This window comes from Amphiura filiformis, chromosome 12 (genome assembly GCF_039555335.1).
Source record: "Amphiura filiformis chromosome 12, Afil_fr2py, whole genome shotgun sequence".
In the NCBI taxonomy this organism is placed as follows: Eukaryota; Metazoa; Echinodermata; class Ophiuroidea; order Amphilepidida; family Amphiuridae; genus Amphiura; species Amphiura filiformis.
This window is the reverse complement of record NC_092639.1, coordinates 8,640,905-8,659,122: the sequence shown is the minus strand read 5'-3', so window position 1 is coordinate 8,659,122 and position 18,218 is coordinate 8,640,905. Positions and strand designations below refer to the sequence as shown.

General features: G+C 39.3%; 1 protein-coding gene across 2 annotated transcripts; it reads right to left on the bottom strand.

Annotated features, from left to right (window-relative positions):
* Positions 1-3,594: 3,594 nt before the first annotated feature.
* LOC140165743 (pyrophosphatase PpaX-like) lies at positions 3,595-12,460 on the bottom strand. 2 transcript variants are annotated; one of them, XM_072189062.1, is made up of 4 exons: positions 12,181-12,460; positions 8,014-8,233; positions 4,874-5,227; positions 3,595-4,142 (listed from the first exon to the last, which is right to left on the bottom strand). In XM_072189062.1, exons 1-4 carry the CDS (start codon positions 12,221-12,223, stop codon positions 4,106-4,108), a joined length of 654 nt encoding a protein of 217 aa, XP_072045163.1. In that variant the 5' UTR covers positions 12,224-12,460; the 3' UTR covers positions 3,595-4,105. The 2 variants fall into 2 exon arrangements, with proteins under 2 accessions (XP_072045163.1, XP_072045162.1); XM_072189061.1 differs by having other exon boundaries at positions 4,692-5,227; positions 12,181-12,458.
* Between the last annotated feature and the right edge of the window lie 5,758 nt (positions 12,461-18,218).

Here is an 18,218-nt window from a genome sequence, read left to right as displayed (position 1 = left end):
CATATGTCGCCAATGCGAGTCGGTTCGGATTGTCGGAATCTGGTCGGTTCTTGTGTGTGTGGGGTGTGTGTGTGGGGGGGGTGTGTGTGTGTTCTTTTATGCTGAAAACTTAAATAGGCCTTTTTGCAATTTTTATTTTTGGACCTCGTGTTACTTAAACATTCATATCTTTTCTCAGGAGTGTCGTAGGGTAGTGATGTCAAAATGCGCAGGACAATCACCCGCATGCGATTATTTAGCAAACGTACAAAATTAGTCGCTAGATTTTAATAATAGTGGGTAAATTTCCTAACCATAAAGAAACTTTTTTTGCGTAGTGTAATTATGTGCTGTCTATTTCTGATGAGAGTTTTGATTATACTGTCTACTGTTACTGCGAGTTTACTGTTACTGTGATGGCAAAGTTGCCGTCTACTGCTAATGATGAGAGTTTATAGGTATAATTATGCTCAGTGGCGGCACCAGGAATTTTTCGAGGGGCATTGAGAGGGGGGAGGGCAAAGTGAATTGGGGGGGGCAAAATTGACAATTTTGTTTACGTAAATGGGGGGGGGGGTTCCCTCAAAAGTAAGGGGGCAAACTGGAGGAAAGAAAAATATTTGGGGGGGAAATGCCCCATTGCCCTCCCCCGTAGTGACAAAGCTGTCTACTGTTGATGAGAGTTTTGAGGACAAAGTTGCTGTCTACTGTTGATGAGAATTTGGGTGCCATGTAGTTGGTATGATGTATTTTGTTGGTGAGGATTTTTGATGTCTAGTCTACTGGTGATGAGAATTTTGGATGACACAGTTGGTATGAGAATTTTGGATGACATGGTTGGTATGCCGTCTACTGTTGATGAGAATTTGGTTGACATGGTTGGCATGCCGTCTACTGTTGATGAGAATTAGGATGCAATATAGTTAGTATGCATAGTGTTCAAAAGTGATGAGAATTTGGATGACATATTTGGTGTGATGTCTACTGCTGATGAGAATTTGGATGACATAGTTGGTATGCCGTCTACTGTTGATGAGAATTTGGATGCCATATAGTTAGTATAGTGTTGATGAGATTTGGATGACATATAGTTGGTATGATGTCTACTGCTGATAGCCTATAAAATTGGATGGTTTGAACCCAATACTACAAATTTATTGGTCGAGCTATGAGTTTTAAAAAAACTCATAGCGAGACCAATAAATTTGTAGTATTGGGTGAAAAAAAACATCCAATTTTATCATTATTATGTTTTCAGAATCTTTACTTGTCTTAAATCTCTTTATGGATAGTCAGTGTGTTTATCGTAGAACTCTACTAGGTTCGAAGGCATGCAGCTTCCAAGTTCATGGCCAGCAAAATACAGTACCGGTGCAGCTGCAATATTTGAAGGATTTACCAATGCTAGCAGTAGAGTCAAGCGGTAGAAGGTGATGCATGAGTTTTATATTCAATTGCTCCCACGTACATATTTATAGACCTGGGCCTGGCAGCTGCAAATAGGCCAGCATTAGTAGTTAGAACTAAACAGAGACATTGGGCTGATGAAGGCCTAGAGGCTAATTTGATTTGATTTGTTCGGGTTTTGACAACCCTGGATAACCCAAGAAAGCCTCTATTGAAGCTTATTTCCATTGGGGTCCATTTGAACACCGGGACGGGTTGGGAACAGTCAGGGGTTAACACCCTACTCTTTTCGAAACTGGCTGCGAGATACATGTACAGGTATGGCTCTTACACGGGACCGACGGCTTAACGTCCCTCCGAAGGACGGAGTACTTTCATGATTCATTTACCCAATTCTAAATGAACCATGGGAGAGCGGAAGTCTGAATTTAATCTACAGAAGTTGCCAATTAATTTCAGACTTTTTTTTCCAAGTCAATATCCCAGCAAATCGCCACCGCCGGGAATCGAACCCGCGACCTCATGCACTAAAGGCAAGTACCCTAACCATTGCGCCACGCTCTCCCTTTGTGATGTCTAATCATCTCTAGAATTAAATAGAATAAACCTACCTTTCTAGCTTCACACAATGCAAATTGCAAGCACATAATAAAGCATGCATGTCTTGTGCAACTTCCAAAATAAGCTTATTGAAAAGTAAGGTTACTTACCTTGGCCTTGACTTCCTGCTCATGCATTCTACGTAACTCTATAACATGAACAATCTTGGCAAATTACAGCTCAAAACACTGGCTGTCATCTTTTTTCTACTTTAATTTCTAAAAAAAATGATTTTTGAGTTAGAAATCTACTGGGAATTATGTCCCTGCTGCACTGCAGTTCACTCAGTCACACACAGCCAAATCAGTTTTCAGTTTGGTTGTTGCCAGTGTTGCCAGATCTTGGTGAGTATGGTGCCCAATTGGGTGTAGATTGTTGTTAGCATGGTTAGTACCTGATATGGCAATATTAAATCTCACAGAGAGTATTGCACCCAATTGGGCTGTAATTAATGAATACAGTCCAAGTGTTGAATCCAAGGAGTCCAAGTGTGTGAAAAAATCGGACTCTTTAACTCTGTACAAAGTATAGGGACCAAGATTCTGAAAACATAATAATGATGAGAATTGGATGACATTATAGTTAGTATAGTGTTGATGAGATTTGGATGACATAGTTGGTATGATGTCTACTGCTGATGAGAATTTGGATGACATGGTTGGCATGCCGTCTACTGTTAATGAGAATTTGGATGACATATAGTTGGCATGTCGTCTACTGTTGATGAGAATTTGGATGATATAGTCCGGGGATATAGTTGGCATTGATGAGAATTTGGATGACATAGTTGGTATGCCGTCTACTGTTGATGAGAATTTGGATACCATAGTTGACATGCCGTCTACTGCTGATGAGAATTTGAATTCGCATGTGTAACATAAACTTATTCTGGCACCAAAAGATGCTGGATTCATTATCCCCTATCAAAAAATCTATGCCATGGCTTCAGACGTGTTAGAGGAATGAATCTTGTGTGATGGTATTATTTAGACCTACTTCGAAAAATATCCATAGCAATACATCATACAGACCTTCTTTGAATTGAATGCGGAGAGAATGTGCGCTCGACGTAAGACTATTATGGGTTATGGCTGATAAAGAAGATGTTAAAAAGGGCCCCGCACTGCTCCTTGTCCATTTGCCCCCGAGGCTCTTGCTACGGCCCCCTGAGCCATTAGTATTGCTCGGTGATTGGGCCACTGAGGGGTCTAGTAACAGTAGGTACACATACTTCAGAATGTACGTATTTCACCTTTTAATAGTAAAACAAATTTCCAGATTGTAATTTGTCAAAACCTTTTTACCTTCGGGTTTGAGACAGATTAATCTGTTAAAAATCACGCTGTCGTGTCCGTATTTCAAGCGAAATTCCTACGTATTGGCAAAATCGCAATCTTCTATTAAAATACTACATAAAATATTCCCTCCCGTGATATGTGACGAATAAAACATGCTATTATCTGGTGTATGCCTTCAAGGCGATTTTTTAAAGTTCAACAATTAAGGGGGGTACTACACCCTGTGGTAAATTTGTGACTATTTTTTTTTTTTTTTTTAAAAATAATAACACACTGGTAACAAAAGTTATGTATATTATTGCTACAATTACTACACTGAAATTTCAGTGACTCAACATGCTCAAGACAAGCGGTTCAGTATGATAGGAAATTAGGTACATCCTAGCGGTACCTAATTTCTTATCATAAATAACGAACCGCTTGTCTTGGGTCACTGAAATTCCAGGGTAGTAATTGGATTCCTTGCCCCTATAATATACATAACTTTTGTTACCACTGTTTTCTTAGTTTTTGAGAAAAATGCAAAAACAGACACAAATTTATCGAGGGGTAGTACGTACCCCCTTAAATTGTTCTGAACATGATTAAAAAAGATATTAAAAAATCTTAGGAAAATGTAAAATCATGTCATAAACGGCAATCAAAACAAAATGTTACCAATGGCATCCATGACACGCATTATACAGTCCCATAGTGCTAAGTTTATAAAAAACTGAAAAAATATATTGCACCGAATCCCATATCAGTCATATTAACTGGAATCTTGTAAAATTAGATGCAGTGCTTGGTGGATATCATCTACGACATATGTTGCATCCCGTTCAAGAACCTCTCGAGGTGCAATACCAGTCAGAACTCCTGAAAAATACAATGACACATAAATTACTCCTAATTGTTAATTGTATAACCTAATCCCCCCTCTCTCTCCCTCTTTCAATCCTATTGTGTGTTTTATCATGTTTATAGGACAAATTTTAAATTGAAGAAAACTGCATAGGCCTACTTTATTTTGATACACCCTGACGGCCTGACCCTGTATTTAACAAATCAGATATAGGTCTAGTATTTAATATTATTAATAGTATTTAAAGGAGGATTTCGTGATCCTATAGCATCCTCTTTTTATGACATTTTTCAGCAGATATCCACGAAAAAAGCTTATTCCCAAATTTGCGAGTTATGCATGATTATGTGTATTACATTGCTCCATAGACCACTGTTGTATAACGAAATTCAAATTTGACGATATTTTTGCTAAACGAATTAATCTGCAAGAAATTTTGGGTACATAAACATTATGTAGCCCCGGGATGTAGCCACAGGTTTCCAGTGGTATAAAATCTCAATTTTTTTTGGAGAAAAGTGGGGGGATGTGGATCACGAAATGTCCTTTTAATATAGGTCTACCTATTGAATATCGGAAACCTGCATTGCATCCCAACATCATATCAGAAGTTGAATCTCCGATCATAATGACGTCACTGGGGTGGACCCCTAACTCGCTGCATATCTTCTGTGCTGTAGGCCTACTTGGGTGTGGTTTGGGCAAAACATCTTCATCATCACCACACACTATGATGTCCACATACCGTCTTAAATCCAGATGATCTAATGTCTGTTCAGTTACGCCTCGGCTATCTGATGTGTTCACAGCAATAAGGTACCCATTTGATTTTAAAACTCCAAAAAGATGACCCACATCACCTACAGCACGGACGTCACCGTAATTTGCCATTTCGCGAACTTGCCAGCAAGCTTGCACAATGCGTTCAGCTTTTTCTCGGGGGACACCTTCCTCTGATAACAATTGGGTGATGGTGTCACGAAGTTGGGACATGGTCCCTTCACCAAGCAGTCCTGGTTTGATTTTGCCTGTATTGTTGTCAAATGACACCAGGTTGAATATCTTGTTGGCTAAGTCTAAATCAGTCGCATTCTCTAACCTGTACACATGGTAAAATAAGAAGTTATATCAAGTCATAGTTCATTGAATTTACAACCGTATGACAAAACAGGCGAAAAATAGTAACTTTTTGCACAAGATTTGCAATTTAAGGTTTGACACTATTTTAAAGTGTTGCGATTTGTTAGTTCACAGCATCTTGCGAATGGTAGTCAGCTTTGGCAAAATCGCATTGCTCATTTCATAGCTAGTGTGTAGAAAAATTCAAATATCACAGATCATACTTTTGTAGGTCCTGTGGTTCTTGAGTTATGTTGTAGGAGGACTGAAACACCTGCAACACTTACATAAACGTACATAACTCATTAACAACGATGAATCAAGCAAGGTTTGAAAGTATATGGTTTGTAGAATGAACTTTTGCAAAACATCGAAGTGTTATTTTTCAATAATATATTGATTTACATATTTTTTTAATGAAAATCAATATTTTTTGGCTGCTTCGACCAATAGTACCTTGTCTACCCTTAAAGAGAATTGGTCATTCTAAGGGGTGGTGCAATAATTATGTGTACCCCTATTATGGGGGGGGGGAGAGTTTTAGCATATGAGCTTTTATGAACACCAATTATTATTTTGTAACAGAAAATATAACATTGGATGTGTTTATACATACATTGCTTAGTTATTACAAGAGTCAATAAACAATCAATTAACTAACAGTGTTCAATTAACTATAGAGAATGGACTTAATTTTGTGCGCTGTAGTTATATTCTGAAGTAAATCGCCTATTGCAGGTTTCTATGCCTTATCACTAAATAAATAAAAGTATAGCTAATTATACTGATCATGGTGACCTGCTTAAGGGGACTCGATCTTTTGTGCGTAATTATAGAGGGCCAGGGGATTCACTCTATCATTAAAAAAATCATTTGAAGGAGTCAAAGAGCCCTAAGAATAAAAACTGTAGTGTAATTCACGCCAGACACAATTTCTTTATATGACAAAAATTAATTTTTGTAATCGATCAAAAACAAACGTTTTATATCAATTTTAAATTTAGCCTGAATCCGTAAATATGGTACCTCTCGCCCTTTTTTAGGTCAAGGCTGTTTTTACCATTATGCAGCGAACCATTGTTGAAGCTATTTCACATACATGTATAAAACATTCTAGAGAAAGAATGATGCCATATACTGTTGAAATATCTTTTGTTGATTTCGAATGATGTCATGAAGTCGTAAATTTTAAGGTCAAATTCCTAAAACCAAAACAAAACATTGCGACGCAGATATTTCCCGACTTACGCAATTTCATCATCACATCAGTGTCTTTATTATTTGTTTGAAACCTTTCCCAAACGTTCGTGCTCTTTATGCATAAAACGGCTAATCTATCTTTACAAAACGCGTCTTTTTTAGTAAACAAAAGGCTAAAGATGGCATTATGAGATTTATCATTTATCATTACACTCCTCCACTCAACTGCCACCGTGGCCGAACGGTAAAGCGCTATAGACGCGTAATCGAAGGAAGTTTCGAATCGCTGGTTCGAATCCCAACGAAGCCTGTGGAAACTTTTTTTCTTCAAAATTCATGATCGCATTCCGAAATGAGTCACTTGTCGGTAAATCATGTATCGTATCCTTAACCAATCAGTTATGTGTATTGTCAGCATGTGATTGCTATAAGCCAATTGTAAACATGTTTAATAAAAAAGGCTAAAAATTTCCTACTCTGAGCAGTCTCTCTGAAGATTAAATTGTCCTTGTCATGGGGAGCAGGATTAGATAAAGGCATACAAACGAGGGTATGAGATATAAGGAATTATTTCCTAGCCTCTTTACCATAGATTTGGTATGTTACATACCATGTGTCTTGAATAGCTATTGTAAGGGATAAACTGTGCATATAAGATGTGGGTTCAAATGGTTTTAATGTTCACTGGCGTGATTCCGCGTGAATAAAAAGGTGTAGGAAAACGTTAGGAACAACGCTCAAATACGTTAGGAACACGCTCAAAATAATAAGACAATTTAAGGTTTTAAATTCAGGCTCCCCAAAACCTTGCATGTGTAAAGGGTGGGATGGGGGGCAAAGATTTTTTGGCACGTCAAAAAGGGGGGCGGTTTTTTGGCACGTCAAAGGGGGAGCAAATATTTTGTGGCACTGCCAAAGAGGGGGCGATTTTTTTTTTGGCAGACCATTTTAAGAATTCATCACCCGGGGGTACACATAATTATAATTTGGAGGCCCAATATTGCCCTGTGCATGTTCCTTTTTAGCCCCAAAACAATATGTTTTGGAACAAAATATGCTAATATTGCAATAATATTGAACTCCACACGCAAAATTCATTTGGGGCTAAAATAGTCTGATATTGAAATTTTTTGCGCGCAAATTCGCTAGTAAAATTTGCACATTGTCATTACACTGTCGATTATATAGTAGGCCCCTTATTTTAAAATCAACACTTGAGTGCTTAGGCCTTCCTCACACGGACGTTTGTACTTGGGTCCTCCAAATTTTGGCCTGGCCCAGGGCCCCAAAAAAGGTTTATCCGGCCGGCCCTGCTTACACAATCAGCTTCATGATGATGTTAAAATTGTCTATTTCTTAGTCTTAGCTGGATTACAATCACTTCTGTGCAAAAGCATGTTTATTTTTGTAATTTTGAGCATGTAACCCGTTTTCAGCCCAAATCATGGCGCATGATATTTGACTGTTACCAACACAGAATGGGTGGCAGTAAATGGTAACATCTCTCTATTTATTGTGACTAAAAAAACACAAACATGCAAACAAACAAACACAGTGCATTCATACCTGGCTGCTATTCCTCGTATCCATGGGGCCCACATAGCATGAATACAAACAAGAGTACCATCTTTGTCAAATATGACCAACCGTTGATTTCTATCCGACTCATCTTTGTGTTGCTGACAAGATCTGGACTTGGCCAAGACGGATGCCTGATGACCACACGTCTGGTACAATACACGATGAACGTCAACATTCCTCATCATATCAGCCTCATGATGCAAACCTACAATCAAATTAACCACCGTGAAATTTACAATAATTGTAATACACGTTTACACGTTATCTGAGTCCGCAGTATTCAACAGCAGCTAATAATATAGGCCTATAAGCCCACAATTTATTTTGCTTGAACAAAAGAAGGCAGTAGGCGATCAAGAGACACCCAGAGGCGCGGATTTGAGGAAATGAGTCCTGTATAAAGGCATGTGCAGACAGGGCCGTAGCTAGAGGGGGGTATGGGGTGTGACACCCCCCCATACACAATTCTTATCTGGGGTTACGGCGCATTATCTGGGGTTTAGATGCCTTATCTGGGTTACGACTGCGATATGCTAAGGTTAAGGCATCTTAGCCACAGGTAAGGAACGTAAACCCAGGATAAGGCCGTCTAAACCACAGGTAAGGCGCCTTATCCCTAGATAAGGAATGTAAACCCAAGATAAGGCAGTTTAAACCCCATATAAGGGACATGAACCCCAGATAAGGCGGAAATGACACATTTATGCTTCTGCTTTCATTCAAAAATCACATTTACGCTCTACCAAATGGGGGCCATCTTGGATTTCTGGGCAAAAATTATTTTGTAACGTCAAATTAATGTCAGATTCGGATTTCATGGGGTCGACTTACCAGAAAAAGTGTCTTTGTACACGATTTTGGGTAATCTGGTTCAAAACTTATTTTTTTCAAGATGGCGCCGACGGCCACCATCTTGGATTTCTGGGTAAATATGAGTTCGTAATGTCAAAGTAATGTCAATTTTGAAATCCTTGTGGTCGACTTATCCAAAAAGTGTCTTTGTACACGATTTAAGGTCCTCTTGTTCAAAACTAAATTTTTCAAGATGGTGCCGGCCACCATCTTGGATTTCTGGGTGAAAATGATGCCGTAATGTCAAACTAATGTCAGAATCGGAATCCTTGTACTCAACATATCCAAAAAAAGTGTCTTTGTGCATGATTATTATAGGTGCTCTGGTTCAAAACTTAAATTTTCAAAATGGTGGTGGCCGCCATTTTGGATTTTGGCCTCTAGCGAAAAATGCCGGGATTTTCGCGAGGGACATGGTGGCTATTTTTTTCTAAATGGTCCATAGAAGTCGAACCAATCGTCAAACCTTACTAGCCAGAGAGTGGTCACCAAAGTGAACTTTTTCCCCTAACTAGACAATCACATAGCTTTCACTACATTTGTCGACAATCGCGCGCGTGGTTTTGACGACAATAGTCAATTTTTGCCGACCAAAATTGTGTATGAGAGGGGGGGTGTCACACCCCATACCCCTCCTCTAGAGACACTCCTGCCCCCACTTTGACATTCAGTTTGCCCCCCCCCTCCCCTTCCCCGAAAAGAATCCTGGAGCCGCATATGGCAAGTATATATTGCACAATAGAACAGAAAAACCTGGTTTTTCGTCGATAAACCTGGTTTTTCAATGAAAAACTAGGTTTTTCAAATCGAAAAACCAGGTTTATCAATTCGATTGTCAGAGTTTTTTTGATAAACTTGGGTTTTTCGGCTGATAAACCAGGTTATCAAAAACTATGACAATCAAATCGATAAACTTGGTTTTTCGATTTGTCATAGTTTTTGATAAATCAGGTTTATCGACCGAGAAACCTGGTTTTTCGCCGATAAACTTGGTTTTTCAATTCGGTTTTCATAGTGTTTTTTTTATGAACCTGGTTTTTGAATCGAAAACCAGGTTTTTCGAATTTGATTGTCATAGTTTTTGATAAACCAAGTTTATCGACCGAGAAACCAGGTTTTCGCTGATAAACTTGTCATAGTTTTTTTGATAAACCTGGTTTTTCAATCGAAAAACCAGGTTTTTCGAATTCGATTGTCATAGTTTTTGCTGCACGGTCACTGGACTTTCGGGCGGCGCGGTCACTGGACTTTATGAGATAGTGATCATTCGAGCTGAACATCATTTAGTCTGGTATCGGGCGGCGCGGTCACTGGACTTTTGTGATTCGTCTTTCTTGCGCCGTATGAGATCATAGTCTGAGCTGAACCACACAGATCCTGGAAATTTTCAGGATCTGTGGCTGAACAGTAACATAGTCTGGTAAATAAGAAAAAAAAGTCCTACTCAGGGGCGTAGCCAGCTTTCTTGGTCAGGGGGGGGCAAAATAAAATTTTGGGGGCACAGACGAAAAAAATTGCAGTTGCATCATACAATACATAGAGACTGTATGTCTTCGAGCTTCCCGAAAAGGGCCTTATTGGGATGATGTGCGCGCGTAGCGCCAAAAAAATGGTATTTTACACTATTTTCGCCCATTATCCGGCTAAAAAGGGCTTTATTGTTACAATGTGCGTTTTTTGTCAGAGGGGCACTTTGTCTTTCATTTTTTTTGTCAGGGGGGCACTCTATTTCAACATTTAGCATAGTGCGGGATTTAGTGTCACATATATACAAAATGCAATGCGCCAGGAGCAAACACAATTCTGCAGCGTACCCAGGCGTAGCTCAGACTGAGTTGAGAATGTTCTTGTTATGGACTTTTAATATTACTTTAGTTAAGCAATTTACCAAAGATATTGATTCTGAAGTAATTTTGATACGAAAACTTACCTTCCTAATGCAGAGGATTGATCAGTCGCTGTACTTGACCAGTGCTTTACGTCACCGTCACGATATTTACCAAAGACATCGATTCTGAAGTTGAAAACTTACTTACCTTCCAAATGCAGGATTGAGTCGCTGTAGGGGAGACCGGGGAATGTCCGCCCTCGGGGTAAGTCCGCCCACCACGTGTTTCTGATCTCGTGACTGCTGGGAAAATACCTTGATGATGTAATTAGATGGCAAACGTCACAGCTAAGTACCCAAGAAAACAAGACAGTCCTAGACATCTAGCCACAGAAATTATCGTCAAAAAACCTTTCCGAGTCAAGGAAGTTGACGTTTTTTGAATTAGTAATATTGTAATAATCTCAAGACCTTGCAGAGACGGTTTTCGTTCTTATATTTATTCGGAAGGTGGACGTTTTGCACAATATATTATGCAATTAAAAGATCGACATTTTGTGTTTAGTAGGCATAACACGAGGTAAAGAAAAAAAAGTACCGTTGGGGCAAGTCCGCCCTGTATGTGAAGGGGCAAGTTCGCCCTGTGTTTTCCCTAGGCGGACCGTGACTCCCGGGGCGGATTCGCCCCATCGGCGTTTTATGCAAAATATTGATAATAATACCTTTACACAGGGTAAAACTACAGGCAAGCATATTTTTTAAAGTTGAGTGGTATCAGTATTACTCATACCACCGTTTATGTCCTAAAACCATAATCCCCGAAGTTGTAAATAAAGGTTTTGCTCATTTTGGACCCCCTACATTGATTAGCTTACATTATACTCCTCCAATATATTTAGTATACTCTTTGGAAGAGAATGAGTGCCCAATATACCCTTTACTAAACGTTTGCATTAAATCTATCATTGTTATGCAATATTATAACATTTTCTTTTTATCAGGGCGAATTTACCCCACCATATGGGCGGACTTGCCCCAGCACGGGGCAAGTCCGCCCTTGCATCGTGATTTTTATTTTCCCTTCTCCTGCCGTTACTGAAAGCTCAATGTTCTTACAAATATGGTAGTATTTAGCTACAGCATATGGCTTCAAAGTGTAAAAACTATAGCCTTCTAACATGAGAATTGCCATCTCTAGACGAGATTGAAGAAAATAGGGCGAACACTCCCCGGTCTCCCCTACTTTATTCATTTTGACCAGTGCTTTCACTGGTCAGCTGCCTTGGTCAGTGCATGCACCGATATGAAAACTTACCTTCCAAATGCAGAGGATTGATCAGTTGCTGTACTTTATTCATTTTGATTTTTGACCAGTGCTTTCTCGGGTCAGTGGTCACTGGCTACCGAGTACTAGGCCCTATAACGTAAGCAATTTACCACAAATATTAATTATGAAGTATATGAAAACTTACCTTCCAAATGCAGAGGATTGATCAGTCGTTGTACTTTATTCATTTTAGCCACCGACCGTCACGATATTATGAGATCTATAAAACTGGTATGCACACAATAAATATTATTAATGTGTAGGTAGGCCTAGCTTTGATTAAGAGCTAAAATGCTTTACACCAGCCTACACCCTGGGATTGCACCTTTGAAGACGTGATGTCATGTGATTGTGATTCAATGAAAAACCAAGTGGAAGTTTAACAAAACATGATGTTTGTAAATATCGATTCTTTCTTTACAGCAGACTTCTCTGTTTACAGCAAAGAGTGGTGTGATGTTGCTCGGTGCCTGATAAAAGCATTCAACATGTTCAAATGTGCATGCTCAACTTGCATGACTATCACATGCACAAAAATACCATGGAAATAGTTGACTCTACTATTTCCATGGTTATACTGATGTTTCAATTCTAGCCATATGGCTATATACATTGTATAATGGGTAGGCATAGGCCTATATATATAGGCTATATTTTTTTTTTTAATCTCAAAAATATATTTCTATTTTGGTGCGAACTGTCTGTGAACTCACTCAAGGTATTCGGTGTACACTATTGACAACTATGCGGAAAACTTGACGGACAACTAATTACATATATGTAAAAAATAAATAAATAAATAAATAAATAAATAATAATAATAATAATAATAATAATAATAATAATAATAATAATAATAATAATAATAATAATAATAATAATAATAATAATAATAATAATAATAATAATAATAATAATAATAATAATAATAATAATAATAATAATAAGTGTGATTTGCTTCACAGCGACGCCCTCAATTTTACTCGCATTTCTACTTTTTGCATAATTAGATTATGCCCAGTGGTGTACTAAAATACCATGTGAAAGACTAAGCCTGAGGTGCTTTAATAACAGTAAAATTTCACTTAAAACCGGGTCGACCCGGTTTTATTCAGAGTTCATCGATCGACTGCATGCTAACATCTCCCGTGGATGTCAGCTTATGTCAGGGGCGTAGCAAGAGCACCAGGGGCCCATGAGTAGTACGGGCCTAACCAGGACGGGATTTACCTTATGGGACACTGGGTCAGGGGCCCTAATTCACGTGCCGAGTAAGGCATGTGTACTCAAGTCAGTGGCCAAGTTTTGATTTACGTATAATATAGAGGGGGACTAACATATTTTGTTCCGATGTTACTAGGACATTTGCGCCTCAGATCAACATGAATTTCACTGTCTGAATGCGCGCGAAGCGCGGAAAATTTTACCCTATTGTGGCCAAATATCGGCTGTTATTGGGGTTAAAAGAAAGATGCATCTCATTTTGGGGGCCCTGGACCCGGGCCCATCTGGCCTCCATTATCAGCTCTTATTTAATTTTCACTTTTGTGCTCGGGGCCCCTGAACCCCCGGGGCCCACATGGACTTCGTCCACCATGTCCCCCGCTTGCTACGCCCATGGCTTTGGGAGAGCCGGGGAGTGTTCGCCCTATATTTTTCTGACCAGCAGAGCGCCTGTCAATTTTAAGGTTAGAGAGATGACCTGATTAGCCCATGTGAAAGCCCTATGTCCATGTCTTATAGCTATATACGGCCACAATCCCAGAACCATAAGCCTTACAATAGCAACAGGATAGAACAAACAAAAAAGTTTTGCAAAGTCGCGAAGGTTCGCCCATATGGTGGGGTAAGTTCACCCTAATCACAAGAAAGGTTTAAACATTGCATAACAGTTAGCAAGCGTATACAGGGCATTCATTCTCTTCTGGGGAGTCACTAAATTTGTTGCAGGGGTCGGGTCAGGGTAAACTGTAGGGGTCCAAAGTGAGCTTAAACGTATCATGTTTACAACTTCGGCGTGATTATGGATTAGGACATAAACGGTGGTATGAGTAATACTGATACCACATAACTTTAAAAAAACATGCTTTTCAGTAGTTTTACATTGTTTATTGGTATAATTATAAATATTGTGCATAATATGCTGATGGGGCAGGTCCGCCCTCCAGTTTGGGGTAAGTCCGCCCGGGGAAGATATAGGGCGTACATGCCCCATCCTCAAAAGGGCGAACGTGCCCCTTGTGCACATTTTTGTATTTTCTTCAGGGTATGTAAAATACAAATCGAACAAATTCGGCATACGATCAACAGTTCAGGAGTAATTGCCATTATTAAGGCCCTTTCAGTGACGATCCCAGCGAAAGTTTACGAAGCTTGGATTCGCGAATATAGCCATTTTGAGGTACGAAGTAATCGCATTTGAACTTTTTGCAACTTTTACCAGTTTGTCATACATTAACTCGATTAAAATGTCCCTTTTCTTGAGGAAAAAATAAAGCGAGAGGTTCAAGTCCGCGCACACAGGGCCGGTTTGAAGCGCGTGAAAAATTCAATTTTAGACACATTTTGAGCCCAAATTGAAGCTGGATTTTGTTATAAACAGGCCAGTGCGCGCGAAGCGAGAACAATTTTGTAATTTTTGTACCCTATTTTGGTCCAAAACATCGTGTTTTACGGCTAAAATGGAATATGCACACTGCACAGGGAAATTTTGGGGGCCCCCAAAATTTGGAGTCCCTGGGCCCGGGCCCATCTGGCCCTATGGTAAATCCGGCCCTGCCCGCACAGACAGGTATGTCCGGAGTTTTTACTCTGCTATATCTACTTATGCATGCCATGTTTCCATTTGTAAATTCATGTTTAAAATTTTTCTTTTCCCTGTATATTGATATACCCAGATAATATGCATATATTGGCCCAACGTTGGTTTTCGAACGCCAATCTTGGCATCGGCATTCTTTTGCTGCCCATATTGGGCCAATCTTGGCTGACCAACGGTAATCTTCATATTGGCATCACAGTGGCAGCCTAAATTGGTCCAATATAGGCCCAATATTTGGCCCATGCCCAGTCTGGGACCAATCTTGGGCCCATAAGCTAATGATATTAGGCCATTATTGAACATATAGGCCTATCGGGCCACCATCGGACCAATATCGCCATGTTATCTGGGTATTAAGGGTACACGATGTATTGTTGGTGGAAACAGCCAAAACTAGACATTGTGCTCACAGAGCACGGCCCTTAACCAGTGATGTTGATCTTTTTATGACCCTTGACCTAGAGTTGTTCATGAAAGTATTTGGTAGAAAGAAAGAAAGAAAGAAAGAAAGAAAGAAAGAAGTAAGTAAGTAAGTAAGTAAGTAAGTAAGTAAGTAAGTAAGTAAGTAAGTAAGTAAGTAAGAAAGAAAGAAAGAAAGAAAGAAAGAAAGAAAGAAAGAAAGAAAGAAAGAAAGAAAGAAAGAAAGAAAGAAAGAAAGAAAGAAAGAAAGAAAGAAAGAAAGAAAGAAAGAAAGAAAGAAAGAAAGAAAGAAAGAAAGAAAGAAAGAAAGAAAGAAAGAAAGAAAGAAAGAAAGAAAGAAAGAAAGAAAGAAAGAAAGAAAGAAAGAAAGAAAGAAAGAAAGAAAGTAAGAATTAAAGAAAGAAAGAAGAATCGGATAGAAAAACAGGACCTAGCCCAGCTAGGTAAAATAATACACATATTTGTCCTTGGAAGGCTTTGTGAAGATTGTTTACCTATTCTTACTATAATGTATACACATAGTGTGACTGATCAGCCCAATTATACATGGCTCATTGAACCATAATAGGGATTCTATATGGATGTATGGATGACATATTTGTGTGCAAATCTACCAGGGGGGGGGTCATAGTCAATTTTAGTGAAATTTACGTTTTTGGCCATTGACCGTAAGTGGATGATCTTTGACCGCAAATGATCATGTGACATTTTGTGGCACCACCTATAATGGAATGGTCCTAGTGACCAACTATGACCAACACGGCAGAAAGTATATGGCTCACACCGACATCGCCCGGTTAATAATTACATTATACAGCAGAGACACTGAAATGAATACCCGGGATTGAGACACGTGGATGTGCTATGCACTATTTGATATTAGACGATAAATCTTTGGATACAGGGGTAAAAAATTATGAATATCTCCCGTAATTGATTTAGTCTAAAGAAGCCAGATTTGGTTCCTTGCACTTGAATATACGTGTTCAATGGATATGATAGTCGTTAGCTAGCGTCTTGAGAAAGAAGCATGCGTCTTGAACTCAAAAACTTACAAAAATATTCTGATTTTATATGTGCCGAACTATAGTGCAGCGTAGGCTAGCTGCACTCACTCGTGCAAGCAGTCTAAAAACATATGGCCATTGACCTCATAATGGCGTATACATATTCACACACAGAGAGGTCAATTACCAGATTATTGTCAGTAGCCTTAGTCATATGTCCCTCGGCTCATTATGCGTCTCAAAGGTCGAAACAAAATGGCCATGCGTGGCTGTGGAATCAATCTACCATGGCGATTTCTGCCATGAAGATATCGGGGCGATGACACTGTGTGGCTACGATGGCCGATTTAAGGTACTTGGTTACATACCGGAAATGTTCAATCTACTTTTTACTTTTACCATGCGATGTTACGTGGGAATCCTAACTTTTATCTGTACCCTAAATGACCTTTGACCCCAATTCTGACAACTTTTAGACACTGGCTATAGACGATGCATGTGTGCAAGTGACGTCACGCTGCTATTTCATGATTTAATATGAGGAAGGAGAAGCATTTTTAGTGAAAAACACGTTTTTGGTCACAATGACCTTGACATGACCTTTGCGCCAGCGCTCCAATGGTCCTAGTAACCAAATTTGGTCAAAATTGACAAAGGCATATGGTTACGATGGCTCATTATACGATTGATAGAAGAAAGAATCTGACAGAAAGAGGACCTTAGCCAAACGCTATTTGGCTAAGTTAAGATTTTCATTATTTCAATCAATATATTATTGAAAAATAACATTTTGATGTTTTGCAAAAGCTCATTCTACAAATCATATACTTTGAAAACGTGCTTGATTTATTTTTTGTTGTTGTTAATGAGTTACGTACGTTTTACAAAAGTGTTGTTGTTTCAGCCCTCTTCAAACATAACTCAAGAACCACAGGACAAAAGTATATCTGATATCTGATATTTAAATATTTACACACTCACTATGAAGATCGATGCCATTTTTGCCAAAGCTCATTACCACTCGCAAGCAGTGGCGGCGCTGGAATTTTTTTTTCGGGGGGGCATTAGGGGGGCAAAGTGAATTTCAGGGGGGGGCAAAATCAACAAAGTTTGCGCAAAATTACCGTAAAAAGTGGAAATGTTCTTAATTTTGGGTTTTTCTGGGGGGGGCAACAGGGGGGGCAAGAGTTCTGACTGGGGGCATTTGCCCCCCCCCCATGCCCCCCCCGTGGCGCCGCCACTGCTCGCAAGATGTGAACTACCAAATCACAACAGTTTAAAATAGTTGCTAACGACTAAGCATCATTAATTTGATATCGTGCGCTAGTTTGTAATTTTTGAATCAGTGTTCCATGTTCCAGTGTATGATGCATAAGCCTCTATACTTGTTTAAATATTTAAGTTACATCTAAGATATATAAAATACATTGTTGTCACCAATTAATTGTAATTCGAAGCTATTAGTCATTAAACTTATACGTCAGTATGCCGAATCATCTGTATTGTGTAGCCACACAGCCGCGATTTTTATACGCTCTCCCTTTTGGGATTGAGCACTTTATTCAAAAGATAGTCTAACTATGAGTAAAATGTTGTTATTACGCTCCTGTGCAGATGAGCACTTTCTGACTATAGACAGACTGACTCTGGGATAGACTTTGGCTGTGTTGGCACCATGGAATGTATATTCTTTCACATTCCTAAGTCCACCCAAAGCATTTCACCGTGTCGTCTGAACTGGGTCGCCAAAAACGCTCCGATTTTCAGTGGCGTATAACATAACCTGAGACTATTATAGTCTCAGGTATAACTAGGCGTATAACTTGGGGGGGTAACGTGCCCCGGGCGCTACCACTAGGGGCGCAAAATCGGCCTCACTCAAAAGAATATTGAACTTGGCAATTTCATAATGTCTTATTATATCTCGGGTGGGGG